Here is a 27,668-nt window from a genome sequence, read left to right as displayed (position 1 = left end):
TCGCTCTATCTGTGATATCGCGAGAATTCATCAGCAGCAATTTGATAGCTAGGACTTAATTTATCCTATAATTTTGATTCTTCTGTTTCGTATGACAAATGATAGTTGCAAAACCTACGTTATTTATTGAAAACAACATCAACAACATTAAAAATTAAGAAAGTTGTGGCTGTGGTTATGCTTTATTATGATTGGAAAAAAATGCTTTTATCTCGTTCCATTTTCACTTTGCGGATGGGTTGGAGACTGCTCTCGCCACGCTCGTGCGCTGAAGCGTGATTAAGAAGTTTGACAAACAATATCACATTTATTGTTCTGGCGTAAATATGGCCACTGGTGTATCGTTTATTTGTCTCAAATAAGCTTATCAAAAATTAATTACAAGCACTAAATGGTATCCTCAGAAAAGGTGGGCCACCGAAAAACCACCAGCGAGCAAATCGAATTGAAAGATCTTTGGCTGGAGCTGAGGGAGAGGGAGGGGCGCGGAGCGAAACTTTTAAGTCAGCACTGAATGGTAAAAGTGACCTAAAATAGCATTACAAGCGAACTAAATAGTAACGTTACTGAGCCCGCCTACTTCCCTCTGATTGGTGACTCCTTAGAGATATGACCTTGAAAACTGAGACAGGTATTACAATATAATATATGTTTGTTATTACACTAAAGACGTTCGAAACCTGCTTTCTATGTTTAACACGTCTTTTTGTGACGTCTTAGGCATTCAATAAGTGAAGAAAGTTAGTTCAGAAAAGTTCGTTTTTAGCATGGACACATAAAGCCTAGAATCCTATATACTTAGTGGCTTTCGAATGGTATTGTCAAGTGTTGTTAATTACAACTGCTTTTTTCTTTTTGCAAAAACACAGATAAAAAAACTCTCCTTGCTTTTTTAAAGAAAGACTGGCAATGGTCGCTTGCAAGAAGGCAATTTAAATTTCTATCAGGTTGACTAACCAAAACCTGATATAGACATTAATAAACAAAAACAATTAAATATACCGCAGCGGCCTTCAACAGATGAAAATAAGACTTTTTTAATTAAGTTCTGAATTTGCCTTTATATGACACGCCTCCATTTAGCTGGTTGTGGTTCTTCGGTTTGCCATTTGAGAAATCAAACCTACATAAAATAGAAAGAGGAATTTAATTACCCATGAAATTCTTTTAAATTATTCATTTGATATTTCTCACTTGCGTACAAACGTGGACGGTTTTTGGTAAAAATCCATATTTTTAGGAGTCTATAAAACGAACACAATCTTCATATTTGCTCAATGCTTTATGATCGGCTCAGTACCGTCACCATAATGTAATAACAAGTTGATTTACTGCATTAAAGGTTCGGTTCATAAAAGGTTTTTCGAAGAATCAAATTAAACTGTCGATTTATTCTAGACGGATAATTAACAAAACTTAATTTATGGACATAGTTTTCGAATATAATGTCAAGCTTTTGAAACTGGCTTTATAGATTTAGTAATGGATTCAGCAGTCTCGAAGTGCAGCCTCTTGCTTCAAGATGTGATGAGAGCTAACATCTAAAATCTCCAGGTAAGTTGTACACTTAAAAATCAACATGCAGGTGGTTGGCAAACGGTTTTAACTTTGGTTTAACGATTTTTAAATCGTTTACACGGGTATAAAATATCGGAATATTTCGATGTCAATTCAATTTCAAAACACTCTTTATGAAGCAAAACAAAGCCGAGGCTTGCTCTAAATTACGTTTTCTTGGTAAGTTCCGGGAATACTTTTATTGCAGTAACAACTGTACACATGATTGTTGTTCCTCGATTTTTTTTTTTTTTTTTTTTCAGTTTTTTAATACGTTTTAATTAAAAGATGGGTTCTTGGACTTCGCCAAGTTAACAATAGCCTAGTTAAATGAATTTAATTTTCCTTTTTTAATAAGGGTTTTTTTGCTCAATTAATAGTCTTATCGTTTTCATGTATAGATGATACCATTCTGTAACTTAAAAGCGAATTTAAGTCTTTATCAATGCACTTTTCCAATCCGCTCTGAAAAATTGCAGAATCATCTTCAATTTTTATTTTTATTAGAATGCACTCTAGGTCACAATTAGTGACGATATTAAGATTTTAAGTGTAACCTCTGATATTACTTAATTTATTTGACTGCCGAAAAGCTTTTTCAATTTCCAAAATTCAACGTTTTAGACTGCAGTGAAATGTAAACATTGCAATGACGTATAGAGGACTTCAGGCTAAAAGGCTATGTTTGTTGACTGATGCAAAGTGACCTTGAAATAACTGTCTTTCGTTCTCGTCTATCTTTTTGTTGTTGTTGTTGTTGTTGTTGTTCTTCTTCTTCTTCTTCTTCATCATCATCTTCTTCTTCTTCATCATCTTCTTCTTCTTCTTTTTCACCATCGTCATCATCATCTTGTTGTTGTTGTTGTTCTTCTTCTTCTTCTTCTTCTTCTTCTTTTTCTTCTTCTTCTTCTTCTTCCTCTTTGCCATTATAAAACTGAAGCAAACCATTAGGAAACACTGCTCCGTTGATAAGACGCCACTTTCAATAGGGGGTTTAGATTATTATTTTAAACAGACAGTCCTGTGCATTAGTGCCTTTTTGTAAGCGGGGCATCCTTGCCAAAGGAGAAAGGCAAGTTACAAAAAAAAATATTTTTTAGTATAATTTTCAGAGGTGAATATAAAAATTGGACTTTCTGATTAGTCGATAACGCTCGGCTTATGACGCTTTATTCACGCACCCGGCGGTGATAACATTTCTACGCTTGCCTACTAAGCTCGTCACCTTTGCCATCTTGGCAGGTAAACATGGCGGGCAGTTGTTGAACGAAATTTTCATTTATTCCAAAGGCATCTCTTTAAGTCCAGGGTAGTTGAAAGCATGGGGAATGACTACTGCCACCCTTGGTCCAAAAATGTTTTCAACAGCTCGTATTCAAGGCAGTTAGGAATCGTAAACGCAGTGGTTTTGATGATCGCCAGCAGGGCAGATCGAGGGGCCGAAATTTATATTGGCAATTGAACTGAATGGAGTGCAATTTGGTCTGAAATCATACGCGTGATTTCAAAATCGAACGAGCGCGCAGCGCTCGTTCGATTTGAAATCACAAGTATGATTTCAGACCAGAATTGCACGACCCGAAGTTCAATTACCACTTTATTACATCCATTTTGAAATCGCACAATTTAATAGCCCAGTACCAATATATATTGAACCAGTAGCCGGTTTGTCAAAAAGGGGAACCGGAAACGCGTTCACATCTCATTTTGAAAACATGGAGACTTACATGTCAACGTCATGTGTCAAAAACTCATTCGAGCGTAACGAAGGAAAAACACGTTCCATCTCAAGCGGTTAAAATTTGCTCAAGTCATTAGCAAAACAAAAGAGTCCACTTGAAAGTTCATTCTTCGTCGTCCGACTCAATGATGTAAGCCCTTCGTTTTTTCTGTGGTTCTGACTTCTCATTGACGTCTTTGGAGCAGAAATTGAACGTGCAACCTGTGTAACTCGGCGATGGAACGGCGCTGCCAGAAGAAGTGAAGGTTGCCATGAGGTACTGGAACTGCGAAGGAAAACTTGGTGGAAATCCGGACCATCCAGTTGGCTGGAAACCAAGATTGAAGCCCATCATTGCCTGATGCATCTGGCCTTGTTGTTGGTGAATAGGAGCCAGTGGTGCTCGTTAGTGTTGGACTGCAAGTGCTTGATTTGAGGCTTCATTTGCACTGGTTGGGTTGGAGACCTCGTTTGAACTTTTTTCGTTATGCCCTTCTTTATATCGGAATCCACTGATTATGTGAGACAGTTCTTTCCTTTGGTTCTCATTTACTTCATCGTAGTCGTCTAAGGAAGATTCACGAGCATGACCTGTTATTTCGCAGATGATATTGCGCGGTTGACCAGAATTCTTCAGTTTTGACACCAATGTTTTCCTCATGCTGTGGTTCGTCAACTTCTTATTTGTCTTGAGACAGGAGGCCATGGATTTCATGATATTGCCGATGGTGTTTTGTCCCATTCGAATTTTGGTGGACCAGACATCTGGTGACTGAGGACGATTTATGATGCTCAGATAGAGAGGCCCTGTGTCCTTCATTCCCTCTGGTCGCTTAGACAACCAAAACTTGAAGAGCCGCATTGGATCGGTTTTTCCGCCGTCGGTGCTGTACATAACCTGTGGTGTAGTTCTTCACCTGATTGACAGACCACCGCTTCGTGGTTTGGTTGGACCTTCGCAGAACTCTACGACTTCAGTGCCATTTTCTTGCTGTCTTATCACAAGGTCCTCCACGTACGCGTCGTAGTGTTCCTGGCAACCGCGTAAGCCAAGTTGTTCAGTCAAGTCTTTAAAGTTCACATTGGTCAGTACCTTTCCATTGAAATCCCCCAGCTGACCTTTCTCCCACAGGGCAGATTCCTCGTCTGGTGTTAGTGGCTGTGTTTTGTTCGGTCTCTTACCCTTTCCTTGCTGGTGCAGAGAAAGTGCCTTCGCGTTGAGGACTTCTTGTGAGTTATGGAACTCTCAGTGGGTACTCAGTGGATAGTATTTGTCCTTTAGATGACGTTCACTCGCACTTTGTCCTTTAGATGACGTTCAATCGCACTTTGTTTGAGACGTCAAAAAGATGGAGAGAAAAGTCAGGAAATTCCGCCATTATCAAAACATAATAAAACTCGCTCGCTGACGTTTGGCAGTGATGGGCCAATACGCTGTTCTTTTATTTATCTTGACATTTGATTGGTTGACGCAAAGTATCCAGATTTTTCTCAAATTGGACAGTTTGTTCAAAGCTAAACTAAACGTTCGAGCAAAAACTATCCAATTTATTATAAATTTGGACAGTTGGCAAAAATAAATACAAAATAGATCCGTTGGCAATATTGGATTTTGATGCAGCTATATAATTATTCATCAAACTGGAGCTACTTATTTTAAGACGATGAGTATAACTGCGAATGAAGTCAACAACGATATTACAAAGGTACGGATGAGTTTATTTTTCGTATTGTTTTGCTTGTTTGTCTTACTGACTAACTCGATGTGTAAATTGATTCACAATCAATGGACATGTAAGCCAATTACAAAAACTACGGCTACATACGTGTAAGCAAGCCAACAATTGCCTCTGTGGCTCTTTGTTTCAGTCCGTTATTTAGTAGTTGTTCTTGATATTCACCTCTAAAATAATTATTCAGGTCAGGCGAAGTGAAAATTGATGGATATTTACCGTGACTTCGTCTCAGTACAAATTCACCAATATTCACGTAATTCAAAAGTTGTCCAAGATTCAAGGCCACGTGATTTTCCCCCGAAATGAGGAAAATGACCTGTTTGGTTTATCGATCGTTTTTCGTTTAATTTGACGTGTTACGTTTGTAGCTCAGCGCTTTGCAATTTATTGGTCGCGCTGAGTGGGCAGTAGAGATCAGTATGGAAATTTGTTACACTTTGTGAGTGAGCTTTCAAGTTGAAAAGCCAGTTTAACGGAATTATTTCCCGAGTGTTCTGCTTTTTATATGCGAACTTTCAAAGCTCATTAACTGTCATGCAAAGATCACTCGCAGAGAGCAAGTTCTTTTGTTGTCCCCCCTTGTCACTTCACTAAGACTTCAGATATGGTGATACTGAAATGTTTTTGATGAATGGATAATTGATGCAAGGAACAGGATTGTCAACGGTAACTCACAAACGCTCTCTTTGATGGTTTTTTTCGGGGAGAGTAACCCCAACCTGAGTGTTTCACGCGCGTTATCCGTCCTTACCACCCCGGATACATTTGAAAATGGCGTTATCACTCTAAAAACGTAACAAATGTTTTCCCTCCGCACTACGCCGAAGAAATTTGAAAACACAACTATCACCGGAGGCAGAAACACTTGACTTTACCCTTGAAGGTTCGCGTTAACCACTTGATTACTTTGAAATCATCATTTTTGCCGGAAAAGCACTGTCTTAAACAATACTTCCCAACTCGCTAAAACGCAATGCCGGCGTTTTCAAATTCCTTCCGTTTTAAGAGCGCTTTCGAAAAGCTCTGTTTTCGATGGACGATATCTCCGAGTTAGTGTGGACAGTAGGGGCGCTTTCCATTCAATCAAAAATTCCGATAATTGTTGAATTTCCGAAAATCGAACCATTCAACCGAAATGAAGTCAAATGGAACCAAAATTCGCACTAAGTTGTCTCCTTTACCGGAAATTCCGAAAAAAATGTTGTTCCATACGTCACTGGAAATTTCCGGAAATCCAAACAGGAATTTTTCATCGAATGACAGGCGCCCAAGGCGTAACTTCAAACGCGTCTTCATGATTTAACACTTATCATATGATAATGGGATTAATTCACAAGTTCGTTTTCATGTAAATCAAAAACATTTTTATATTCAAGGCCTTGCGCAAGAATCATTTTAAATGCAAAAGCAAACGTCGAGTAAAGCTGGCGAAGTACATGTTTTTTCTAGTGTCTTGTGAATGACGTTCAGTTGATGAAAATAATATCTCTCATGCCATCTTAACAAGTGCGTAATACTTATCAATGTTAAAAAACCACCAGAGACACAAATCGGTCTCGTTAAGAGCTTTAATGTAACTCTCCCCGTTTTGTAATAATGTGGAAACAGCGAAATTTAAACCATCTGAATAATTGTGTTCTCATAAGCGTGCTCTTGGACATTCAATTGAACTAAAGCAGGTAAGAAATGATATATCGGGTAGGAAATTATTGGTTACCAGAATCTTCTGTAACAATTACTAAACAAAACAACTGGTGTTCACTGTTGATTGAAACAATGATTACCTTCTACAGAAGCTAATTGTCTTGCAAATAAACTAATGGAACATAAATTTATTCATGGTTTCTCGGCACCTTTCCATTCAGATAAAAATTTTCGGTTTGGAAAGCTAACCACATATTGAAACAACAACAACAACAAAAAACCAGTATATCAAACTAAATTTGCAGATACGCAGTCAAATTTTACCCACTGAAAAACAAAATAACCAGATGTTAAAACCTTGGAGCAAAATTGAAACACAAACGATAGACGCCTTTGAAGAGCAGTAGAGTTCTTGTCGACAATCGTTGGGCCAATACAAACGTAACTCGTGTTAAGTTGCTAAAACCGCGAATCCTGTAAACTATTTACATATTCATCTAAAGCTTCTGTTGTAGCGTTGTGATGGATAACAATCTGCTGGACGTTTACTGACAGCTTAGGAACCGAAACACTGTTCTAAGACCAGGTAAGAGATATTTGTTGTGGTTGTGAATGTACTTCTTCGTAACCAAAAAATACTCACCAAATTTGATTTGCATTGAGCCGGTAGACGTTTTTTACACTTCTGCAAGATAACTATTGCATTAAGTGATCGAACTTCGTAATTCCTTCGTAGTTTGTTATGATGCTAGAAGACCTTTGTAAATTCTTTTAATTTCGACAGGTACTTTAACCAAAAGCCATTTAACAAAAGACAAAAATTTGTTACGTTTTCTTTTAAGAAGATTCAAACAGATTGAAGAAAGACTATCAGGCGAGCAAAACCATGCATTTTACTTAATTTCCGTGTAGGAAAATAATTATCAATGTTTAGTCTTAAGCAATTATGAATACCTGGTAGCAAGTATTACTAAATTCAATGTCACATTTGGGTAAAGCTTTAATAAAGAAAGTTAAGACTGTCTTTTCAACTACAAATTATTTCCGTGAACGTTTAGAAATGAATTTTGATGCCTGCCTTGGCATTTTATTTTTTTAGATTCGAAGGAAGAAAAAAATCAAACCGTGATCCAGCTTTGTTTACATGAAGATACGGAGCTTAACCTTCGTCTTTGCAGTTAATTTCCGTTATAAAATCAAACGCTTGGTATACAATTTCGAAATCTCACTGTTTGCCAAACGGGTAGATACAAGCACATGAGTAAATATGCCCTAGTAAATATTCCATCAAATATCAAACCGTATATATATTCACACTTGATGATTTCAGTCACTGGCAGAACCTTGGACAATCCATTTCTGTTTTGTAAATCACTGCTCGAATTAAATATTACAGCGGGAGAGTCAATAACAAACTTATTGTCGCATTATTATGCAGTGAACCATTTAATACGTACATGGAACACAAATTTCGTGGCTAACTATTTCAGTTTGCCAAAAATTGTAAACCTAATAAAAATATGTGCCATTTTTCAGCTGTCAACAAACCAGGAAAGTTTCCTATTCAATAGCAAATTACTCAATCATCGAAGTTTTTTCCTGCAATGTTACCAAGACTACCAAAGATTGTGCATGATTAAACAAAAAGGGAATTTACACATCTCCAGCTGCTTTTTCATTCTAAACGATTTCCCAGATATTCAATAAATAACAATTATCAAATCTAACTTGGGCGAAATTATCCCAAGTTAGGTAAAACTGGATAGTCTATCCGTGCATTGCGTAAACCATCTTAATCAATTTCAGTTTTTCGAACGAAAGGACATGCGTAGTCAAGAGCTCTCTGAAGTGAGATCAAACCACCAAATTATTTTTAGACAATAACATAAAACATTTTGTCATGATACAATTAAGCACTCAATGTTTGAATAACAAGAGTTAATTACTGCCAATACCTGTCGGGTTGTGCATGTGATTTAAAATTTACTGCGAACGACGGACAAAACTTAGAGATGAAGTGACGCCATGAAACTGTAAAGATTTAATCATTAATTGGGAGTGCTCGCTATTTAGAGTATCTTGAAAAGATTTCCTAAGAGAAATTTGAAAGATTTATCTCTAGCTCCTAGGTTAGTATCTACAATTGTTACTGACCCAGCTTGCGGTAAACAGATGTGGGAATATTAATCCAAAAATTAGCAAAACATAAGAACGTGATCACAAAAACTCTAAGCTTCAAAATCGAACACGTAAGGCCGAGATAATGTTATATTGACCAACTTCTGTTGTCACTTGCTGTTGTTGTTGTTGGTCAAGTGAAGCGTGATTAACTCGAGGTTCACTTAAATGAAAATAATCAAATGGCCATCACTGGAGCGGTCTGGGTGAAAACTGAGATAAGTCTGGACCTCTTGATCCACCAATCACAGTTCATGATTCTGTTCATCATGACTTCGCGCGTACCAATGGAAAGTAACAATAAATAATATTAAATTTTTTGGACTTCCCAGAATGACATTGTCAATCGGTGATAATCAGGTCGAAAATTCGTTTACTCTGCGCCTCACAGGAAAAATACTGATAATAATAATAATAATAATGTTGTTTTGTCTGTGCCCTGTAGCTGGTTACATAGGCTTGTAGTTTATAATCTTCCACTATCAGAGCAATTCATTTCAAGTTGAGATGTATGCAGATTGCGACAGAAAGAGGAACTGGTGATCAAATGTTAGTCAAATGCCATTTATCTCATCGACAGGTAGTCAAAAAAGGTAAAAAAAAAAGTATCTAAAAGGGAAATATTGTTAACGAGCAGATTACTTAGTAGCACTATATATATTCAAGGATGGGAAACAAATATCTCGTAGACCTTAGAACTTGGATTTTAGTCAGTTCTACTGAAAGTCTTCCATTTCAGAAATTTTCCTTTAGTATTAGTAATATCTGCAGTCTGTCTCCAGTGTTATTTACTCTATATAATGCAAAAACGTATAACTTCAAGCGATTTCGATCCAAGATTCGTCATATTGGAAGGTGATCGCATACAGCAATATGCGGCAAGCTTTCCTTCAGACTTCGATACATACAGGTAAATCATAGCGCCACGGTCTCAACTCTAGTAGAGGCGATTGCGCAAAAAGTCAACACCTCATGCTTTGGCTTGCTAAGGGATCAAACTACAGATTGTAACTTTAATTTTTTCGGGTTACCTTCAATGTAAACAATGTATTTACAAAGGTACATTTGCCATTGAATCGAGTTCCGGGAGAACTGTGTAGACTTTATCTTGTCAAAGCTTTATGCAAAATGGGTTACATGTGATTGAATACGTCTAAGCATGCTTCGCCTCTATTTTACAAATCACCCAAATTATTCCACTAACCACACAAGATATACCTTTTTCAAGTCAATCTTAGGGTTAGGTTTTATAAACTGCGATGGTGAGGGGAAAAAATGCAATTTTACTTTTTTAAAATAGCGGCTTGTCAAAAAGAAAATCGAGTATAAGCGTCTTTCCGCGCAATGAGGCAAGACAAGCAGTCAGCAGCGGTTTTGTGGTGTCCTCCAAGGTTATTGTATTTTAATTTGACGAAAACAAATGTATGAAACGAAGAAAAAGAGCGAATTGATTTCGACTTTTTTATCTATCGTATAATAAGTGGGCAGGTGAGTAGTTTTCAGTTCCGGTCGAAACACAATGCCGTTTTATTACTTATCGAGATGGCGGTTTTTAATGTCACATCCTTCATTAGTTGCTTTAAGTGTTTGTGGTATTTCAATTTTTCAATAAGAAAATGGGTCCGTAGTCAACATAAAAGACGATTTAGTGGAGGCAGCTTGGTAGACATGCAAGGTTATCGCATCAATAAGCTAAGCACTCAATGTCTTTTTGTAAAGCTCTATCGTACTGGCCGAAAACCTGGTGCAAGCTATAATAAATAAAAGCAAATGGTAATAGCATTTCCTGTTGGAAATTTTAGACTTCCTCTCACCTTTACAAAGCGATTTTAATATCTCGACAACCTGCACGAAACAAACAGAGAATGGAAAGTCTGTGGTATTGCTTTACATGTTTAACTCATTTTAATTTCAGTGAGGCGACGAATATCTTATCCTTGACACCCACAACATGTAAAACATGATGCTTTTGTTTTTCCTGCGCACGAATGCAACATGATACTTAATCCTCGCAAACTAAAAAATAAATTAAAATATATATATTTGGTTACACTAAATTAGAAATAGGTATCTCGTAATCTCCTAGACCTCAGAAAGTCGAGGACGTCAGGTTCTGCTGTAAGTCTTTCAGTTTAAACATTTTCTGTTAGTATTTGTAGTATCTGTAGTATGTTGTTAGTATCTTTAAACGTTATGGCAAAAAGCTAAATTTCAAGCGAATTTGATCAAAGATTCTTTAATTGAAAGGTGATCGCCTGCAATACTATGCTGAAAGCGCTCAGTCAGACTACAAGAGACATAATTAAATCATCGCTATGGTCTGAACCTTTAGTACAGGATTTTGGACTTCCTCGTAGCCTTACTAAGAAATTATGATATCTCGACACCTGCAAGACACAAACAGGGAATGGAAAGTCTGTGGTATTGCATGTCTACATCATTTTAATTTCAGTGATATCTTATCCTTGACATCACCAAAGTGCAAAACGTGATACTTTTGTATTTTTCTGCTTATCAATGCAACATGACACTTCTGAGTTCGTTGCAAAAAGACGAATTTATAATCTTGCGTTTTCTTTCTATATATATCTAGAACTATTTTTAACTGGCCAAATTGTGTCTTAAAATGTGTATCGTCAACATATTCACTGACAATGTAGAATGGAGAAAAAATTTAATTACAACCTACGTAATAAGAAGTCCAACTTACATTAATGCAGACTCTATATCTTTAGCAGATGGCCTATCCTGCCCATCTGGTGACCTTTTAAAGAATTCACATGGAATAATTTGGCCAAGAAAAAAAATATTCAAAATATCGAGCATATGTTGTTGCTTAAGAAAGGAGATTGCTTACTTGTCATCAGACTAAAACTTAATAATTATTTTAGGTTTCTACATAAGACATTTTTGTGACTTTTCAGTTTTGGTGTCCTGTCTTAGGAGGGGAGCGGGGGGAGGATTGCTGCTTTAAAAAGTGTTTTTCAATGATGCATGTTTAACTATATGGACTATTTTTTTTTTCACCTTTTTTAGGAATATGTTACTACCTTAGTAGATGTTATTACACACTATTCATGAAAATGTAGGGTATTAGAAATATAGTAACAATTTGACAGCATGAAAAATAAGAGAGTGTAGACTTAAAAAGGTTTCATATTTGAACAATGACCAAAGTAGCTCTCCCCCCCCCCCCCCACAACCCTTATGACACCCAAACTTATGCCAACGATATCCCAGCTTCGAAAGATAAGCTATCAGTCGCTCTCACGATGGCTCCACACTAATGTTAAAATTATAGCATAAATTATGATCTTCTTCGAGATGCGCTTCATTCAACGTATTTTTTAATTCTCTTCGTTGAACTTTTTAATAGTTACTTTTGAAAGAATACAGAAGGTACTCATACTACCTCATTGTAACTTCTCGTCGTAAACAGAAATGGCAAACTAGAGTTTGCGGTTGGTACACTTTTCCACGCCATTTTGAAAAGACTGAAAAACATGCAAATTGTGGAATTCAGCGTACTTTCTGAAAATCCCTTGTTACATAATTTCTTTAAATTTTAATTTCTAAAATAGACGTAGTTTCTCTGTCGAAAGGCCATCTTGCCAGATTAAACTTTTGGTTGTTGTAGCAACAGAGCGGCTATGCTCTCTGGTTTTTAACAAATTTATGTATGAACTTCCTCATTTTTTCCTACTTTAATATTTAACAGGATGTAAATAGACTATGATACACTATTGGACAGCGGAGTCTCAAACAAACAGCGCATTTTTCACCTCAAATACATCCTTTTAGAAATGATTTGGAAAAAAAAGGAAAACAGGGGCTGGTTTATTTTCATTGAAGTAACCCGTGTACTTTGAAAATGACTCACGTCCACTGTCCTCAACTGCTGAATGCGGATATGTTATGTTCTCTACCAATGGAGACAATCGCGGGCTCACACACGGAAACAACATTTGCGCAAAAATTGTTCAACACCATAGTAAATGGTTCAACTCGAGCAATACAGGGGCGAAAAAAAGGTAAACAAGATATTTAGTGCTGCTCAAACATCTTTGAAAACGTAGATCCCCAAATAATATTGGCTAACATCATGCTGCTTGCCTTCGTAAGCGGCTGGCTTCAAATTCAACTAACAAATTTAATTGCTCTATTTTAATTTACGATTTATTAAGTGAGAACGATAATTTCTGAACACATGAACAACGTTGCCGCAAACATCGACCTCAAGACGAATTATGCCTTAGCTTTTTGACATGTTTCAACATCAACAGATTTTGACCGGCAGATGCACTTTTTCAAGGGCTTTCAGACGCATCTCTATTTTCTCGCTGAAACGAATTAGTGCGAGCCAATTTTATTCCCCACTTTTGATATGAATTTGTCAGTTCTGAAGTGGCAATCGGAATCGGTTGTAGATTGGTGCTTATAACGCGCAGTACTCTGCTGCCGTAACTTGCAGGATCTCGTTCGTGATTTTCGCATAGTCATCTTCACTGTGTGCATACATGCTCTACCGTGAAAACATTGCACCCTAGCCTAAACTATGATTACCAAACTGCGGATGATTGAATTTAATTAATATAAATAAATAAGCCGATTAAATTAAAGACAAAATATAATGCAGGAATAGGTGGGCCTGAAAAAATCGGAACAAAATGAGGATTCCACGGAATTTGAGTCTGCGAGCTGAAGACGCGAACGAAAACACTCAGTTAAACCACCAGCAGCAGGTCAGATACGAGTTTTATTTACATTTAAAACACAATATCTCATTGTAAATTCTCAGTTTGCGAGTTGACTTGAACGAAGACCTCTGTTAAAGATTTGTCAAATACGTTTCCCTGTAATTTCTGATAATTTTTATTACAAAATTAGTTTAAAATGTTCTAATTTTCCCTTTTTGAGATGCAATCAAAACGCTTTAAAAATCTAAGGTGGAGCAGAACCCGTGTTCTGTCAATTATTTCTCGGTATTAACTTCCGTAGTACATGTAAGCTTTGAAATATATTTTTTGGCGTTTTCAGGTGAAAACAATATAGATGTAAATAAAATATGACATTTCCATCTAATCAATGCAGTACATGAACATTGTAGTCGCTTTGCTATGCCTACTGACAATCTGAGTATGAAATGCATTTTTCATTAATCCTCGCCTCTGTCAATAATCTACATGGAGGAAGGAAGGCGTTAAACTAAAAAGGTTTTTATTTATTCATAGATGAACCTTACAGTGCAGTGCATCATCAGCTTGTTAACAACTATCACCTATCAAAACCGTTCCTTTTTTTTAATTTATGAGCTTTTAGATCCAGTCACGATGGAATTTGAGAAAAAACCTGAATTCTAATTATTCCGAATTTTGCACACTGTCGCAGAGGGAGGCGATTGGATTCAATATTCGCACTTTCAAGAAATTAAAACAGAGCTGAAATTTTTTACCTAAATATTATAATGAATGCAAAATGGAACCGTTTGCACAACTTTTATTTCAAGAGTCAAGTTAACCAATAAAAATGGAGAATTTCTCGCCAGCAAATAAAACCATCTGGTTGGCTTTACTCTGCATAAATATCGAATAGGTCTAATGCAATTTTCTATTTTAATATATTTTTTAAGAAAACAAGGGAAACGAGTCTCTTGTGTGACCACAATGTTTTTGTTGTTATTATAATAACCCAAGAACACCGTTGAGAGTGTATGTACTAAATACGCGTTCTGTATTAACAGTATGTTTTAGGTGAGAAGTAGACAACATCAATGAAAACGAGACAACGATTTGAGATAATTCCGCGAGTGGTTGATACAACCCAGCGAAGGATCATTTTAAACGTCGGTGGACGAAAGCATGAAACGTATTTAAGCACTGTGCGGAATTACCCGGATACACGCTTGTACTGGGTTGTGGAAAACGTCACAAAAGCCATCGACTACGACTCGGAGAAAATCGAGTTGTTCTTTGACCGTCATCCCGGAATCTTTGAGCAGGTTTTGAATTACTATCGCACGGGCAAACTACATTGTCCTCATGATGTGTGCGGCCCGCTCTTTGAGGAGGAGCTTGCGTATTGGGGCATTGATGAAAAGGAAATGGAGCACTGTTGCTGGACGTCCTACAGTCAACACCGTGACGCTGAGCAGAATTTAAAAAGTTTTAATGTGCACGAGGGTGACCAAGATCAGGACACAGATCTAGAGAGTGACCGATTAGAGGACACAACACCGGCAAGAGACTGTGGTCGTTTCACCTGGTGGACTAAATACCAGCCGAAAATATGGCCAATTCTAGAGGAGCCTCACTCTTCCAAAGCTGCAAAGGTGAGGTTGGCTTCCGTGCGCTTCACAATTTCGATAATTTTTGTATTGATTAGAAAAACGTTGGTTTGACTTTGTTTATTTAGGAGTACATTCTGTAACAAAACTTATTTTAAACTCGTACCGCTCTTGAGAGTAGGGCGCGGTTAAGGCCTTTCGATTTTGGACGAAAATATATTTGCGAGATCTCGGAAACGTGCTTCAAATATTTGTGATATGTTCGTGTAATTCGTGATGTAAAAATGTGTTAGCGTTGACGCTAAATAATGAGATTCAAATCATGTTAAGAGAGCTGCTTGGAAGCAACAGATCCTGGAATTTTTCCTATTGTCGATAAGCAATTTTTTTATTATTACCTTCAATTTTGTAATATGCGATCAAAATGAATCGTGGCTTAAAATTGAGGAGTACCATCAAGCCGATGAAGGTGACGTTAAGTCGTTGAGTGAAGATGATGTCGGAGATTTATCTGGTGATATTACCCTGTTAAAACCACATTTTGAGATGCAAATTAACATTTGGTACTAATGAACGATTCTTGCTCCTCAGCCAGCGACAAAACATACTGTCACCTGTCACGTTACCATGCTGGTTTTTACAAAAGCTGTGTCCGATCAATCAGGAAATTGTGTGCTTTCTTTTCCCAAACTCTTTTTGCATAGTAATTAATTTCGTGTCTCTTCGCGTTTTACGACACCCCGCGGTGGATAGATGGTTGTTATTAAAACTGCCAAAATTCGCACTTAAATCTTTTCGAATAATTGCCTTTAAAAGCCGCAAAAACAAACTTTAGTTGAGTCAAGAAGTTCAGTGTTAATCACCTAAGTCTTGAGACGGCTGTTTATGCGGAATTAGAAAGAAATATTGTTTGCGTTACTTAGACATTTTGACAGTTTCGATAAGCAATTTAGAATTACAAAACCCGAGAATCTAAAGCAAACCTCAGAAAAAAAAAATTAAAATAAGCTAACCATTGTTGTATTAACTGGAAAATGATATGAAAACAATTGTTTCCTGTTAGGGAGCTTTAGCGTGCTGTGTTGCTTTCACTTTATTCAGTAAAAAGCAAATTGCTTGCAGGGTTGTTAAATTTGTAACTTTACAGCACTCGTTACTAAGGAAACAGCTCTAATTTTGCATTGGACATTTTTTGTGGCAAAAACCCGTTGTTAAATCACCTGGGCTATAACAAATAAATCTCCGTGGCCTGTTTTAATTAGCCTAAACTTTCCTGTGTTTAACTATCGCAAATCTGACATCGACTTTTACGACATTTAAGTTATCTAGCCGAACCGTGGACATCTGGAGGTGATTAACATGGAGTCTCAATTTTCACCGGAACGAATATCGAACCAATCAAATTGGATATCTCTTGTTTTCTGAAGCTTTACCTCTTAACCTGAAATTTATCTCGAAGCCGCCTAGAAAGGAATAGAAATTTGGAAACGATTCAGTAAGGATTAAAATTAATTGATTTTTCTTCACAGGATGGCGCATAAACACTCCATTTGTGATCACTAATGGAAACTGACCTGATGGTAAATTCGCACTACTAGGGTGCACTGTTTATTGAGAAATTATATGTATCAATTAATTCCAGCTGTGCCCATTCCTCCCTAGCTCCCCCTCCTTCCCGCCGGGCCGACGGACCCTGGGATTAATAATCGTTTGAAAATAAATATGCAAATGTCTTCGACCGGGACAGATCTTAACTGATCACTCCCCCAATGGGGCTTTTCAGGAAACCAAATGATGAAACAAATAATGCAAATGAACATAACATATATAAAAATCCCAACTGGCGGGAGACAGACCATTTGGCTATGTATAAGCATGACCGAGGAGTTGAACTAGGGTCTACGGAGAAACAACTCCAGCTAAGTTGAGTGGGACTTGAACCCGCGACCTCCGGATTTCAAATCCGGCGTCCTAACCACTCGGCCACGCTGCCTCCATAAAGAATCCTATCTAAACGCACGTACCGTATTTGCCGATGAATAGGTCATAGTGGTGTAAGGTTAAAACTCGAGGTGGTCAATATGACCGGGGTAATTGGGGGTAAGGATCCCCGGGAAGGTCAAGGTGGGAAAATACCCCGCTATTACCCGGGGGATTTGCACAGCTGGAATTCACTGATGCATTACCAGAGAAAACAAAAGAAGTTAACGAGGCAACCTTGTGGATGTGACACTTAAGGAGTTTTTAGTTCCCAAAGTGACCGCCGTCTAATTCCACAGGGCGTTATCTTTATACTGCTAAGTTAATTACTCAGGTAAAACGAATATCACACAGGGTGCAGTTAACCTTTATACACGACAACTTGACAAACCATACTAAGTTTGCGCCACCAGCTGCCTAATCAAACCCAACCGCATCTTTCCAGAACTAAGCCTCGGTTGCGCGTATATTTCTGAAGTTTGATCTTTCATAACATTTTTTTTTCCCATTTTTGAAATTTTTTTGTGAATTTTCTTTTGTTTTTGGTTTTTCAATTTAAACCACCGTGTTCCCTAGATTTAACAGCATTCTCCCTGCGCCGGTATAACATGCAATTTACGCAATTGTTTAAAAGGGGATCGACTGGCCAAATAATATATTGCGGGAAAATAACACAACATGAAGCCATCACATCACAAATACTGTCCCCAATTAGTTTTTTAAGCTGAATACTATTGGCACCTGAATAAAGTCATTCATTCATTCATTCATCTTACATTATAATAACAAAAAAAAAAAGCATTTCCAGAGATATAAGATCAAGCCTTTAGCAGGCTAGGCTTATTGATTGCTTTGGTTTTATTTTAGAGTTAAATAACTAATTGCAAGCTTCATAATCCTCTAGGACTAGCTTTCTCCATATTGTCAATAGCTCCATACCTTGAACGTTTGATTTTATTTTCACCGCGTAGTAAATCCACCTAGTGTCAGCTTCAGATTCAGTTCTCGTTTTGACCTCCATGGCATCCTTTAATTGAACAACTTCGATACTTTCGGTTACCATTGTCTATAGCACAGTCTTAAACATACAGTGGTTCTTTCTCTTTTGGCTTTGCGATTTTTCCCTCACATTGTCCTACAGTTTGAAAACATTACAAAGTGTCTCCTTAAAATTTCTAAACAGAGTTTGTTTTGAACAGAATTCCGTTCAATTTGCCGTTGACCAAGCTGGTAGTTTTGGTGATATTTTGTTTTCTAAATTAGAGATTGCCTTCATTTATATACAAACTCGTGAGCTCGGTATCATCCACCATAATTTGGGAGAAAAGCAACCTTCCGACACCTTCCTTGGAAAATAAGCCTCTTGAATCTGAGACGATATCGTATGATTATTATCCCCGTCTTGTTTTTTTTTAATTTTTTTTTTTTTTTTTTTTTTTTTTTTTTTGTAACTAGGTTGCATGAAAGGTGTAGTGCAATGCCTCGCCCCTAAAAATAATAACATTCAAAGACCTAAAAACCACCTAGGTGAGGGGGGACACCCTCTGATAGAGGCCGGCCCGCCAACCTCGCCAGGGAGTCGAACCCGGCGCCTCACAACTAAATACGGAAAGAAGGAAACAAAACAGTGCAAAAACAAGCAAAAAATACTGAAAACACAAAATCGAAGGAAACAATGCCATCTATACACAAATAAAAGCGCGCAGTGCGATGAAAATACGGCTCTGGTTCTTACGACCAAAAAACAACAAATCAAGTGCTACATGTCGTTTCCATATGGTCAGAACTTTAAACGTTCACTTGAGGACTTGTGTAGTGTTTCATGTCGTTATGCTATAAGAAATAGAATACACCATGACTGAGGTATTCTTGTATGCACCTGATACAATGTCTCTCAATCTTATTCATAACACTAGCCAACGCTGTTGTTGTTGTTGTTTTTATATATATATGGTGAACACCCGCCTGGAATTCGAAATAACTTCTACCGGCTAGCTCTTGACAAAACTAAGCTCAGGGCTCATTAATTGACACAATTTTACTATTTAATACCTGTGTTTTAATTTCTCATACAGGTATTCTCGATAATTTCCGTGGCCTTGATCCTGCTGTCCGTGGGCACATCGTGTGCTTTGACTCTTCCGCAGTTCTCCGAGGGCTACCGAGCTGCCGAAGGTTCTTCGGCCCCTGCTAGAGACGCTACCACAGACACGATCCTTAACACGATCGATTTCTTCTGCGGTATTTGGTTTACATTTGAATTGTTGCTACGGATAATCTTTTGTCCCAGAAGGCGTGTCTTCTTCCGAATGGTGTCGAACTGGATCGATATCCTGTCGGTGATGCCGTTTTATCTTCGGATCCTCGATCCCGATGGCGGTTCTCCGATTGCTGACGCACTGCTCATGATCCGCCTTCTACGGCTCTTCCGTTTCTTCCGCTTACTCTACGGCCTACAAATATTGCTGCACACCTTAAAAGCCAGCTCTTATGAACTCGGCTTGCTGTTGTTAATTCTTTTAATACCTGTGATTCTTTTCTCTTCCATAATTTACTACATCGAGCGAACCATGGATGGCCCCGACACAAAGTTTCGCTCCATTCCTGAATCGTTTTGGTGGTCGCTCATCACTATGACGACCGTCGGCTATGGTGACATGACTCCAAAAACCTGGGTAGGAAAGATCATTGGTGGAGTATGCGCAATCTGTGGCCTTCTCGTAGTAGCTCTTCCCATTTCCATCATTGGAAGTAACTTTAATCTTTATTATGCGCACGCTCAAGCGAGGCTTAAACTTCCAAGAAAAAGGAATAAAGTGTTGTTGAGTTCTATCACCTCAGATTTTTCCAATCGGGGTAATTTTTCAGGGGTCCGGCGCAGGGGACTACGCATGCGCAGCCAAGTTGGTCTTGAAACCGGAGAAGAAGAAAACCTAATAACGAGCATGCGTAATAGTAATTCACCCAGGCAAAATAGCTATCCAAAACAGAATGCTTGCGAAGCAAACTACAACACCAGAACTTGGAGTCTTCCATCCACTACGTCTGACAACGGTCAAAACAATGATGCAAGAACATCGGCAACTACCACAAGACCCACCAGAGAACGAAAATTTAGCCGCAATGAAAGGGTCATTTTAAAACTTGGAGATCTCCCTGAAAAGGACGAATCGGAAGAAAATGATTGTTCCAATAATCAGCCGCAAGCTTCCAAGCCAAATTCTAGCATAAATGACAGTTCCAGGAACAGTTTGACTGTTCCAGGTGTCACACGGCTTTCTTCGAAGGATCGTCTACCCCTTTGGATAGCGGAAAACGTCAAATCGTCTCGTATGCGTTCCTTCAGCGTTCCAACAAGTACGCATAAGCCATTCCCTACAGCTCCGCCGCGAAAAACACAATCACAGAGTTCAGATCTCTGTGAACGCTGCTCTTTGCCAAGAGAAACAAACAGCTTATATGGAAATGAAAACCATAAAAGTTCCTCAATGGAGGTATGTTGTTGTTCGGACACCAGAGGGATTGCACAAGAGTCTAGCCGCAATAATTCAATGTACACAATATACATTCCAGGCGTAGACGAAGGAGTGCAGGTGAGTATGGAAAGTTTGCCATCTTGGAGCAGAGAACTTCCGTTTAATGGAGTCTCGCCGGTCCAACTTGAACTTGTTCCTCACTGGAAAACAACCCTGTCAGATGACGGCAGTGATCCAGAAAATAAACGTGAACTGGACGAACGAGAAACACTTGTTAGCGAATTAGGTGATAGTCCACCTGCACTTGACAACCCTAGAAGAGAACCTAGCAGAGAACGTCCTCTTCTATTTATAGACATGCCAAAGAAACCTGATAAACATACTGACAACGAAACATCGATTTGAGATTAACCTGTTTAGTAGGTTGAATCCGAGTGAGCTAAAAATAAAACACACCCACAATCTTGGATATAATGTTTTAAGACTCAGGAGAAAGACTGTATGAGCATAAGCACAAGAAAAACAGAACTGTTCGTTTTTCTTGTCCTTATGCTTATGCTTATGTCGAGCACGTTACTAGTGAAAACAGCACAAGACAAATAAGTGGGTTCGTTCTTCTTATGTTTCAGCTTATGCTTATGTTTATGTCGCGGCTGTTTTCACTTGTGCTTATGCTTATGCTCCCTAAAATTATTATTTTCCCTAAAATAATTTCTGTAAAAATTTCAATAGCCTACCCACATAATTATACTCTGTAATAATAATAATAATAATAATAATATTAAAAATTTTTATATAATAATGTTTATTAGTGGCTTATAAAAAATTACAACTGTAAAAATTCTCAGGACAATATATATGTCAGGGAAATACTAACTTACAAACGAATTACAAATTACACTTAATCTTTACAACCCTTATAAATTTGTCTATTGTCATCTGTCGAAAAAATTTAAATAAGAATAGTAAAAAACACTCTACACATTTAAATGGCAAAAACTCTACTTTAAAAAAAACTGTAGCTATATGCAGGTCCACGTCTTGGCTCAGTGTTCGTGGCTTCGGCTAAAGTTCCCCAGAAATAGCATTCTCAATTGCCTTAACGAATATTTGCATGTCCTTTTTCGATATCTAAATCAATGTCCGACAGTTCTAAGTGCACTCTCCTAGGAGCTCGCGAGCCTCTTAAACAAAGTAATGCTGATCTCAGCAGCGCAAAAGATACTCTTGCCCTAATCCATGACATTGTAGTCGCATAACTTTCGCCCTTCTTTGTAGCAACTAACTCAGCAAGTCTACTATGGTATCGATTACATTCCACTGCCATTTCACCCGTCGTGCTAAAAACTAATGGCGTGAATGTAGCTTGCTCTACTTCTAACACACGGCTGGCATACTGGCGCTTCTTCTCTGTTTCGTGCTGCCTGAATATCTGGTCTGGATCCAAATCTCTATAGGAGTCTGTATTCGGATGGCATACTCTGACATCAAAAAAAGCCGACCTCTGCCTCTCCCAGAATCCCCTAGCAACTATATCCAGCCGCGCATCAGGGGCGGTGTTGGCTCCCCTATTCAACTCTTCTCCTGTGATGTCTTGCAAAACTGGTTCGGTTTCGACACCATTACATACCATGCTAAGCAGTTCCGCCTCCAAATCCCTTAGTTCATTATGGCGTTGGATGATAAATCCGCCTCTTTTACATATCATAGCGTGATCCACATTGAATATGTCCCCGCAAACACAAACAGAGGGAGTATCAGGAACTTCCCAGTCGTACCTGAGTTTCGCAGCGTCTCGGAACTCACTCTTGTTTAAATCAAAATTCATATCTCTAATTGGCAAAACAGTATTTTCCTTCAGATACTGATACTTAATAATAATAATAATAATAATAATAGTAATAATAATAATAATAATAATAATAATAATAAAAATAATGACAGAGGCATACGTAAGTGCCTCGCCTTGCCTGTTACTAGCTTCGCGTGTATAATACAGCCCTGGTAAACCTAACAAAATGGGCTTAATACATATAGAAGAACTTAAGACAAATGACTAAAAGTATCAAGACGGTATAGATCTCACATATAAATACCGATTTCTAACCATTGGGGAATTATTTTCCCATTATTTATTATTATTATTATTATTATTATTATTATCTATTGGTATCTACTATAATTTTGTAAAAATATAATATTTATCCTGCAAGTGTTCCATGTTACTTTCGCATTTTTCTGATATCGAAAGACTCAAACTGTATGGGCTTGTATTCTGTGAATATTCGATGCAATCCATAGTTTCGCAGAGGGTTTTACAGGAGTGTTATTGCCTGTTTTGAGTGTCACACTACCTTTACTCTTTTTTTTGTTCTGATTTTTCTTTTTTTTTTAATTTTTTTAAATTAATCGGTTGTTTGCACCTTCGCTTCTTTCAGCTAAGTACTTTGTAGAATTCTCCACACAACGAACACAGTGAAGCTTTTGATAGTGTTTGTAGTGTTTGTGCTTGTTCAAACACAAATTCAGCGGCCATTAAAACGCTAAAACATGTTAAAAGCCTTTACAAATTGTTCTGTTATTGTTATTGACTTAAACGTTGTGAAAATGGAATCGCCGTTAAGTGGACCTAATATTTGTCACTGTATTAAAGCAGGCCCTTAGTTTTCTGTATGGTATAACGTGGCGTAATTCTGCAAAAACTGGAGATTCGATTCAGACAGTTGGAGATCGGTATAACTTGAAAGGCACAGAACGTTTAAGTTATTTTTTTCCCCTAGAAGTTCCTATTTTGTTTTGAAGACGTCCTCTCAAGCTTGCTCTCTTTTCACTGGGGCGTTATAGGAAGGAAGCTTTTCACATCGATTAAATTGAAAGTCATAGTTACTCCCTGAAGACAACAAATACATCTTTGCATGCTAGTGGCTTTTTAGACACATTTCCATCTTATTGAACTGTCATTCCTTTCATTTTAATTCTCACCTTCCCGCTGAGTTTTCGATAGAAAGCACAGGAAGGGTTCTAGACAAATTAAATTTAGACGCGCATGAGGACTATTTGGAAAAAGTCAATAAAAGAAAGCACCTAACCATTGAGCATCATTGAACCTCATTTTCAATTACTTTTCTTCACTCTGTAATAAACTTCCTTTAAATTTTTGACAATAATAATAATTTTTAATATGTTAATTTCTAATCAAATTATAAACTAATATGTCTCTGGCAAGTCTTTAATCCATCAAATTGTTCACACTTTTTAAATCGTCTTAAACTTTCATTTTAATCATCGTTAAAGTCTATTATGGCAGCTGTGTGTTAACAAAACCTGCCTCAAAATTCGTAATCGTCGGCCCATTCGGATAGTCGGTCATTATTTGACGTTTTTAATATTTGGTTTTCTACACTCTTGTGTCTATCCACTTCCCGGGCTTTGTTGACATTTAAATGTCTCTTCTGAGGACTGACAAGCTAAATTATTTCCTCGAATACATATGCAAATGAATGAAGGTTATATTTTCTACTGCAATTGCACCCAAATACAGCATACATAATGTGTTGATGAATTTTTGCACCTCAGCAAAATGGGATCCAAAACGATAAATAATCAATACTCACATTCACTATACTGTGTTCTTGGTTGAAAGACCTCAAGGCTTTCAAGTAAGGTAAGGAAACACGATAGAATAGTTTACTGCTCTGAAAGTCACTTAATACTATATTTATTTCCAGGATTGAATGTAGAAAAATATATGTTAATTGGAATCAGGTAGACTATGACTTCCCATATCTGCCGTGCAATAACATTGCAATACAAGGGCGAGATAATCTGGCTAAAACCATTGGACAGACACGACAATGCTCCCTGTTTATCAATTCGTGGTACTCGGAATTCAATTTGAGCAATAACCAAATTGCAACGATTGTGAGATGCTCGAAATTTGGTACTGATTTGCAATGGTCACTTTGAGATTGAAATGCGTGAAGCATATGTACTTTCTTTTAATTTTATCTTTTTGTCTCGTAACGGGAGCAAAAGGTCTGTTTGAAAATAGAATCAAACCAGCGAACACCAATAAATTATCATCAAAGTTCAAAGTTTTTTTGCTCATCTAAACAACACCAACTGAATCCTTAGTTTTTGATAACTAGGAATTAAAACTCAAAATCTTTAAGCCTCGAACCGCCTGAAGTCAACACTCGAGTGTAATTTTCTCAGGACACTTCCCTCAAGAGCGTCGACCGATTGATTCATGTTCTTCAAAGAGACCGTGTCATTGTTTACATTTGGAAAAAGCTCTTCATAGCTTTTCATTGGTAAAATTTTACGTTTTACCGTGCCGAAAGTCGATGTTTGATTTAAATCTGCAGCCAAAATTTGGGTCATAAGGGAAAACAACAATAACTTAGTAATGTCGAGGAAAAGGTTGTTGTTATTCATCGTGGTAGATGCAATAATAAAGTGTATTATCGTTTGTCTCACGATGTAGTCACTTGAGATGTAGATCGCGACGTTTCGACTGCTTACTGCTAGTCTTCTTCAGGCGATAAGGTCGACTGATTGCACGGTATCGGCACGGTACCGTGCAATCAGTCGACCTTATCGCCTGCAGAAGACTAGCAGTAAGCAGTCGAAACGTCGCGATCTACATCTCAAGTGACTACATCGTGAGACAAACGATAATACACTTTATTAATAACTTAGTAAATTGCAAGCAATTTTTGCTGTTGAAATTTATGTTACTATCAGCTGCAGGCAAGAACAACATTTCTTCCAACTGTAAGTTGGATATCGTCTCAGTTGATGTATCCATTTCTAAACACTTTCAATAAAGAGGAAAAGCTAAATTTTTAGATAAAATATTCTTTTTTATAATGGAAACACCAAATGTGTCATTCTTCTAGTACAATCAATATGTGAATCCTGATCGAGAATTTAATTGAAGTTCAAAGATATTAAAATGTCGGAACTTTGTGTAAATTAAAAATTACATCTGCCATTTGTATAAGACAGTCTGATATATCAAAAACTCTAGAAGGTTCAAAAAACTATTACGTTTTAATTGCCAGCGACTCTGAAAATTGGAAAACAATTTGCATGCTACGTTGTTTACGCAAGCCTTTCGAGGAATTATCTAGCAAACCAATGAAAATTGGTGTTTTGATTCATTTAAAGAATGGGGAAACAAAGCACTTAATAAAACGCTGCGATAAACACAATGTTAAAAGGTTTTTATTTCAAGCTATAATTATTGCGAAATATAATTTACCTATTATTTGGGTTTCCAAAGCTAGGCAGTGAAAATGCCTACAAATCATCTGTGGACAATGGAACAATATAAGATTTCTTCGTCTGGCCTTTAAACCCAGCTGATGTATTTAATTTTCGCATCCACTTCAGATGCCTAATAACTTTTAAAAGAAGAAGATAGCCCAAGGTAGATGTGTGCACTTTGGTCAGCCTCATCGAAATCTAATGTGTATTTAAAAAGTTAATTCATTATATAAGGCTGCGAGGATAAGGAAGTTTTAACAGACCAGAGTCCAAACCATGAAACCAAGATTTTTGTTATCGACTGGAAGAAGAACATAGAACTTTTACCAGAACAGGCCTATTCCCATGTCTTTCCCAGACCATGCGGCATTTAAGACGCGCATTAGCATAAGTATGCGTATGTAAGCCAGTGGAGACACCAGAAAACCACCATAAGCATAAGCGCAAGAGGTGCGAACATGTTCCTTTTCTTCTGAAGCTCATTTATTGTTTCTATGTTGCAACAAGAACGCGGTTGAAATAAGAATAAGCATAAATCCAAGGCAGTCAACCAATCAAACTCGCTTTGATCCAGGCGCCTTCGAAAATATTAGACAGCATGGCAGACTCCGTCATATTTTTTTTAACTATCGAGGTAGGCTAGAATCCATTCTCGTCTCCAGGGCAACACCTTTTTGGCGAGAATGAGCTGGTATCGAGACTCCTGTTTATTCGGCTCTTGGTTATGTCATTATGCTTATGTTCTTGAGTCCCCACTTGCTTATGATTACTCTTCCGCTTACATCTGCTTCTACTTCTGCTTCTGCTCGTCTGCTAGTTGAAACCAGCCTTAAGATTTTTTGGCAGTTGCAATTTTATTAAGTTATCTATCTTTCATAACCTCACTGCTATGTTTAACTACTTTGAATGGGGGAGAGGCCCGGAATAGTGGTATCTAGACATTATTCTTTCTTTTACCAAAATAAACGTTTTTTAGGTATTAACAAGTTTTCAACTTATGGAGGTCTTGCCGTGACAAACATTTCGACAAAATACCGACAACAGTTAGCTTGCGTACAGACTATTTTGTTTAAATCCGTATGATACAAAGGAAGCAGTCTTTACGCAGGCTAACAATAGTCACGAAACTTTACGTAATGTTTAATAATCGAACCCTGGGTTCGATTTCTGACAGCGCAAAAGAGAAAGAGCTCTCCAGAAATTAAGAATACAAACAATAATGGAATATCCTTTAAAGGTTTTTCTAAAAGACATATTATTATTCACATCCCTTTTATACAGAGCCTTTAAAAGCATTAAATAAAGGTACAATTGTTTCACACTCTAAAACCTAGTAGTTTCTCATTCCAAATCAAAATAAAAACCAACTGATCACCGCAGTATGAGCAGTTTCGGAACGTGTAACATTTCTATGCCTTAGAAAAGTAAAAAAACACCGAATGTATTCAATACCTCACAACCGATCTTTTATGTTTCAGGACACAAGCTAATTTTTTTTAAATTTCAATTCAAATTGTAAAAAAAATGAAGGTTTTAATTTCATTTTTCACCGCAGTACCGTACAGGGAGAATATCGTACCTCACTAAATTCGTTCCGTGTTAAAAAGACGAAATGATGATATTCGCAACGTTTGGCGCTAGAGCATCAGTGAAAATAAACACAATAAAATTACTTTAAATGTTCCTTGGCAGCAGAAAGTAATTAAAAAATTTATCGACATCTGTCTCTTGCTGAGTCCTGTGTTTAAACACATCCTGGGGGTAATTAACACGGCTTTGGAATGTCAGTATTGCTTTCACTAAAATTTGTCCATCTCTTATCA

At 37.5% G+C, this 27,668-nt stretch overlaps 2 protein-coding genes and 1 pseudogene across 2 annotated transcripts; 1 reads left to right on the top strand and 2 right to left on the bottom strand.

The window, feature by feature from the left end:
• Positions 1 to 3,311: 3,311 nt before the first annotated feature.
• On the bottom strand, positions 3,312 to 5,071 carry LOC149113909 (uncharacterized; annotated as a pseudogene).
• Positions 5,072 to 12,638: 7,567 nt separating this feature from the next.
• LOC110041344 (potassium voltage-gated channel protein Shaw-like) lies at positions 12,639 to 21,498 on the top strand. The gene is made up of 3 exons (XM_020746624.2): positions 12,639 to 12,866; positions 14,576 to 15,163; positions 19,174 to 21,498. Exons 2-3 carry the CDS (start codon positions 14,606 to 14,608, stop codon positions 20,977 to 20,979), a joined length of 2,364 nt encoding a protein of 787 aa, XP_020602283.1. The 5' UTR covers positions 12,639 to 12,866; positions 14,576 to 14,605; the 3' UTR covers positions 20,980 to 21,498.
• On the bottom strand, positions 21,491 to 22,466 carry LOC149113908 (uncharacterized). The gene has a single exon (XM_089286561.1). The coding sequence runs from the start codon at positions 22,400 to 22,402 to the stop codon at positions 21,674 to 21,676; it is 729 nt and encodes a 242-aa protein (XP_089142687.1). The 5' UTR covers positions 22,403 to 22,466; the 3' UTR covers positions 21,491 to 21,673.
• Positions 22,467 to 27,668: the final 5,202 nt, after the last annotated feature.

Source organism: Orbicella faveolata, unplaced genomic scaffold, assembly GCF_042242905.1.
Source record: "Orbicella faveolata isolate gen_17 unplaced genomic scaffold, um_ofav_v1 contig_14, whole genome shotgun sequence".
Classification (NCBI taxonomy): Eukaryota; Metazoa; Cnidaria; class Anthozoa; order Scleractinia; family Merulinidae; genus Orbicella; species Orbicella faveolata.
Note: the sequence above shows the minus strand (reverse complement) of the source record. Positions and strands in the feature narration are given on the sequence as shown.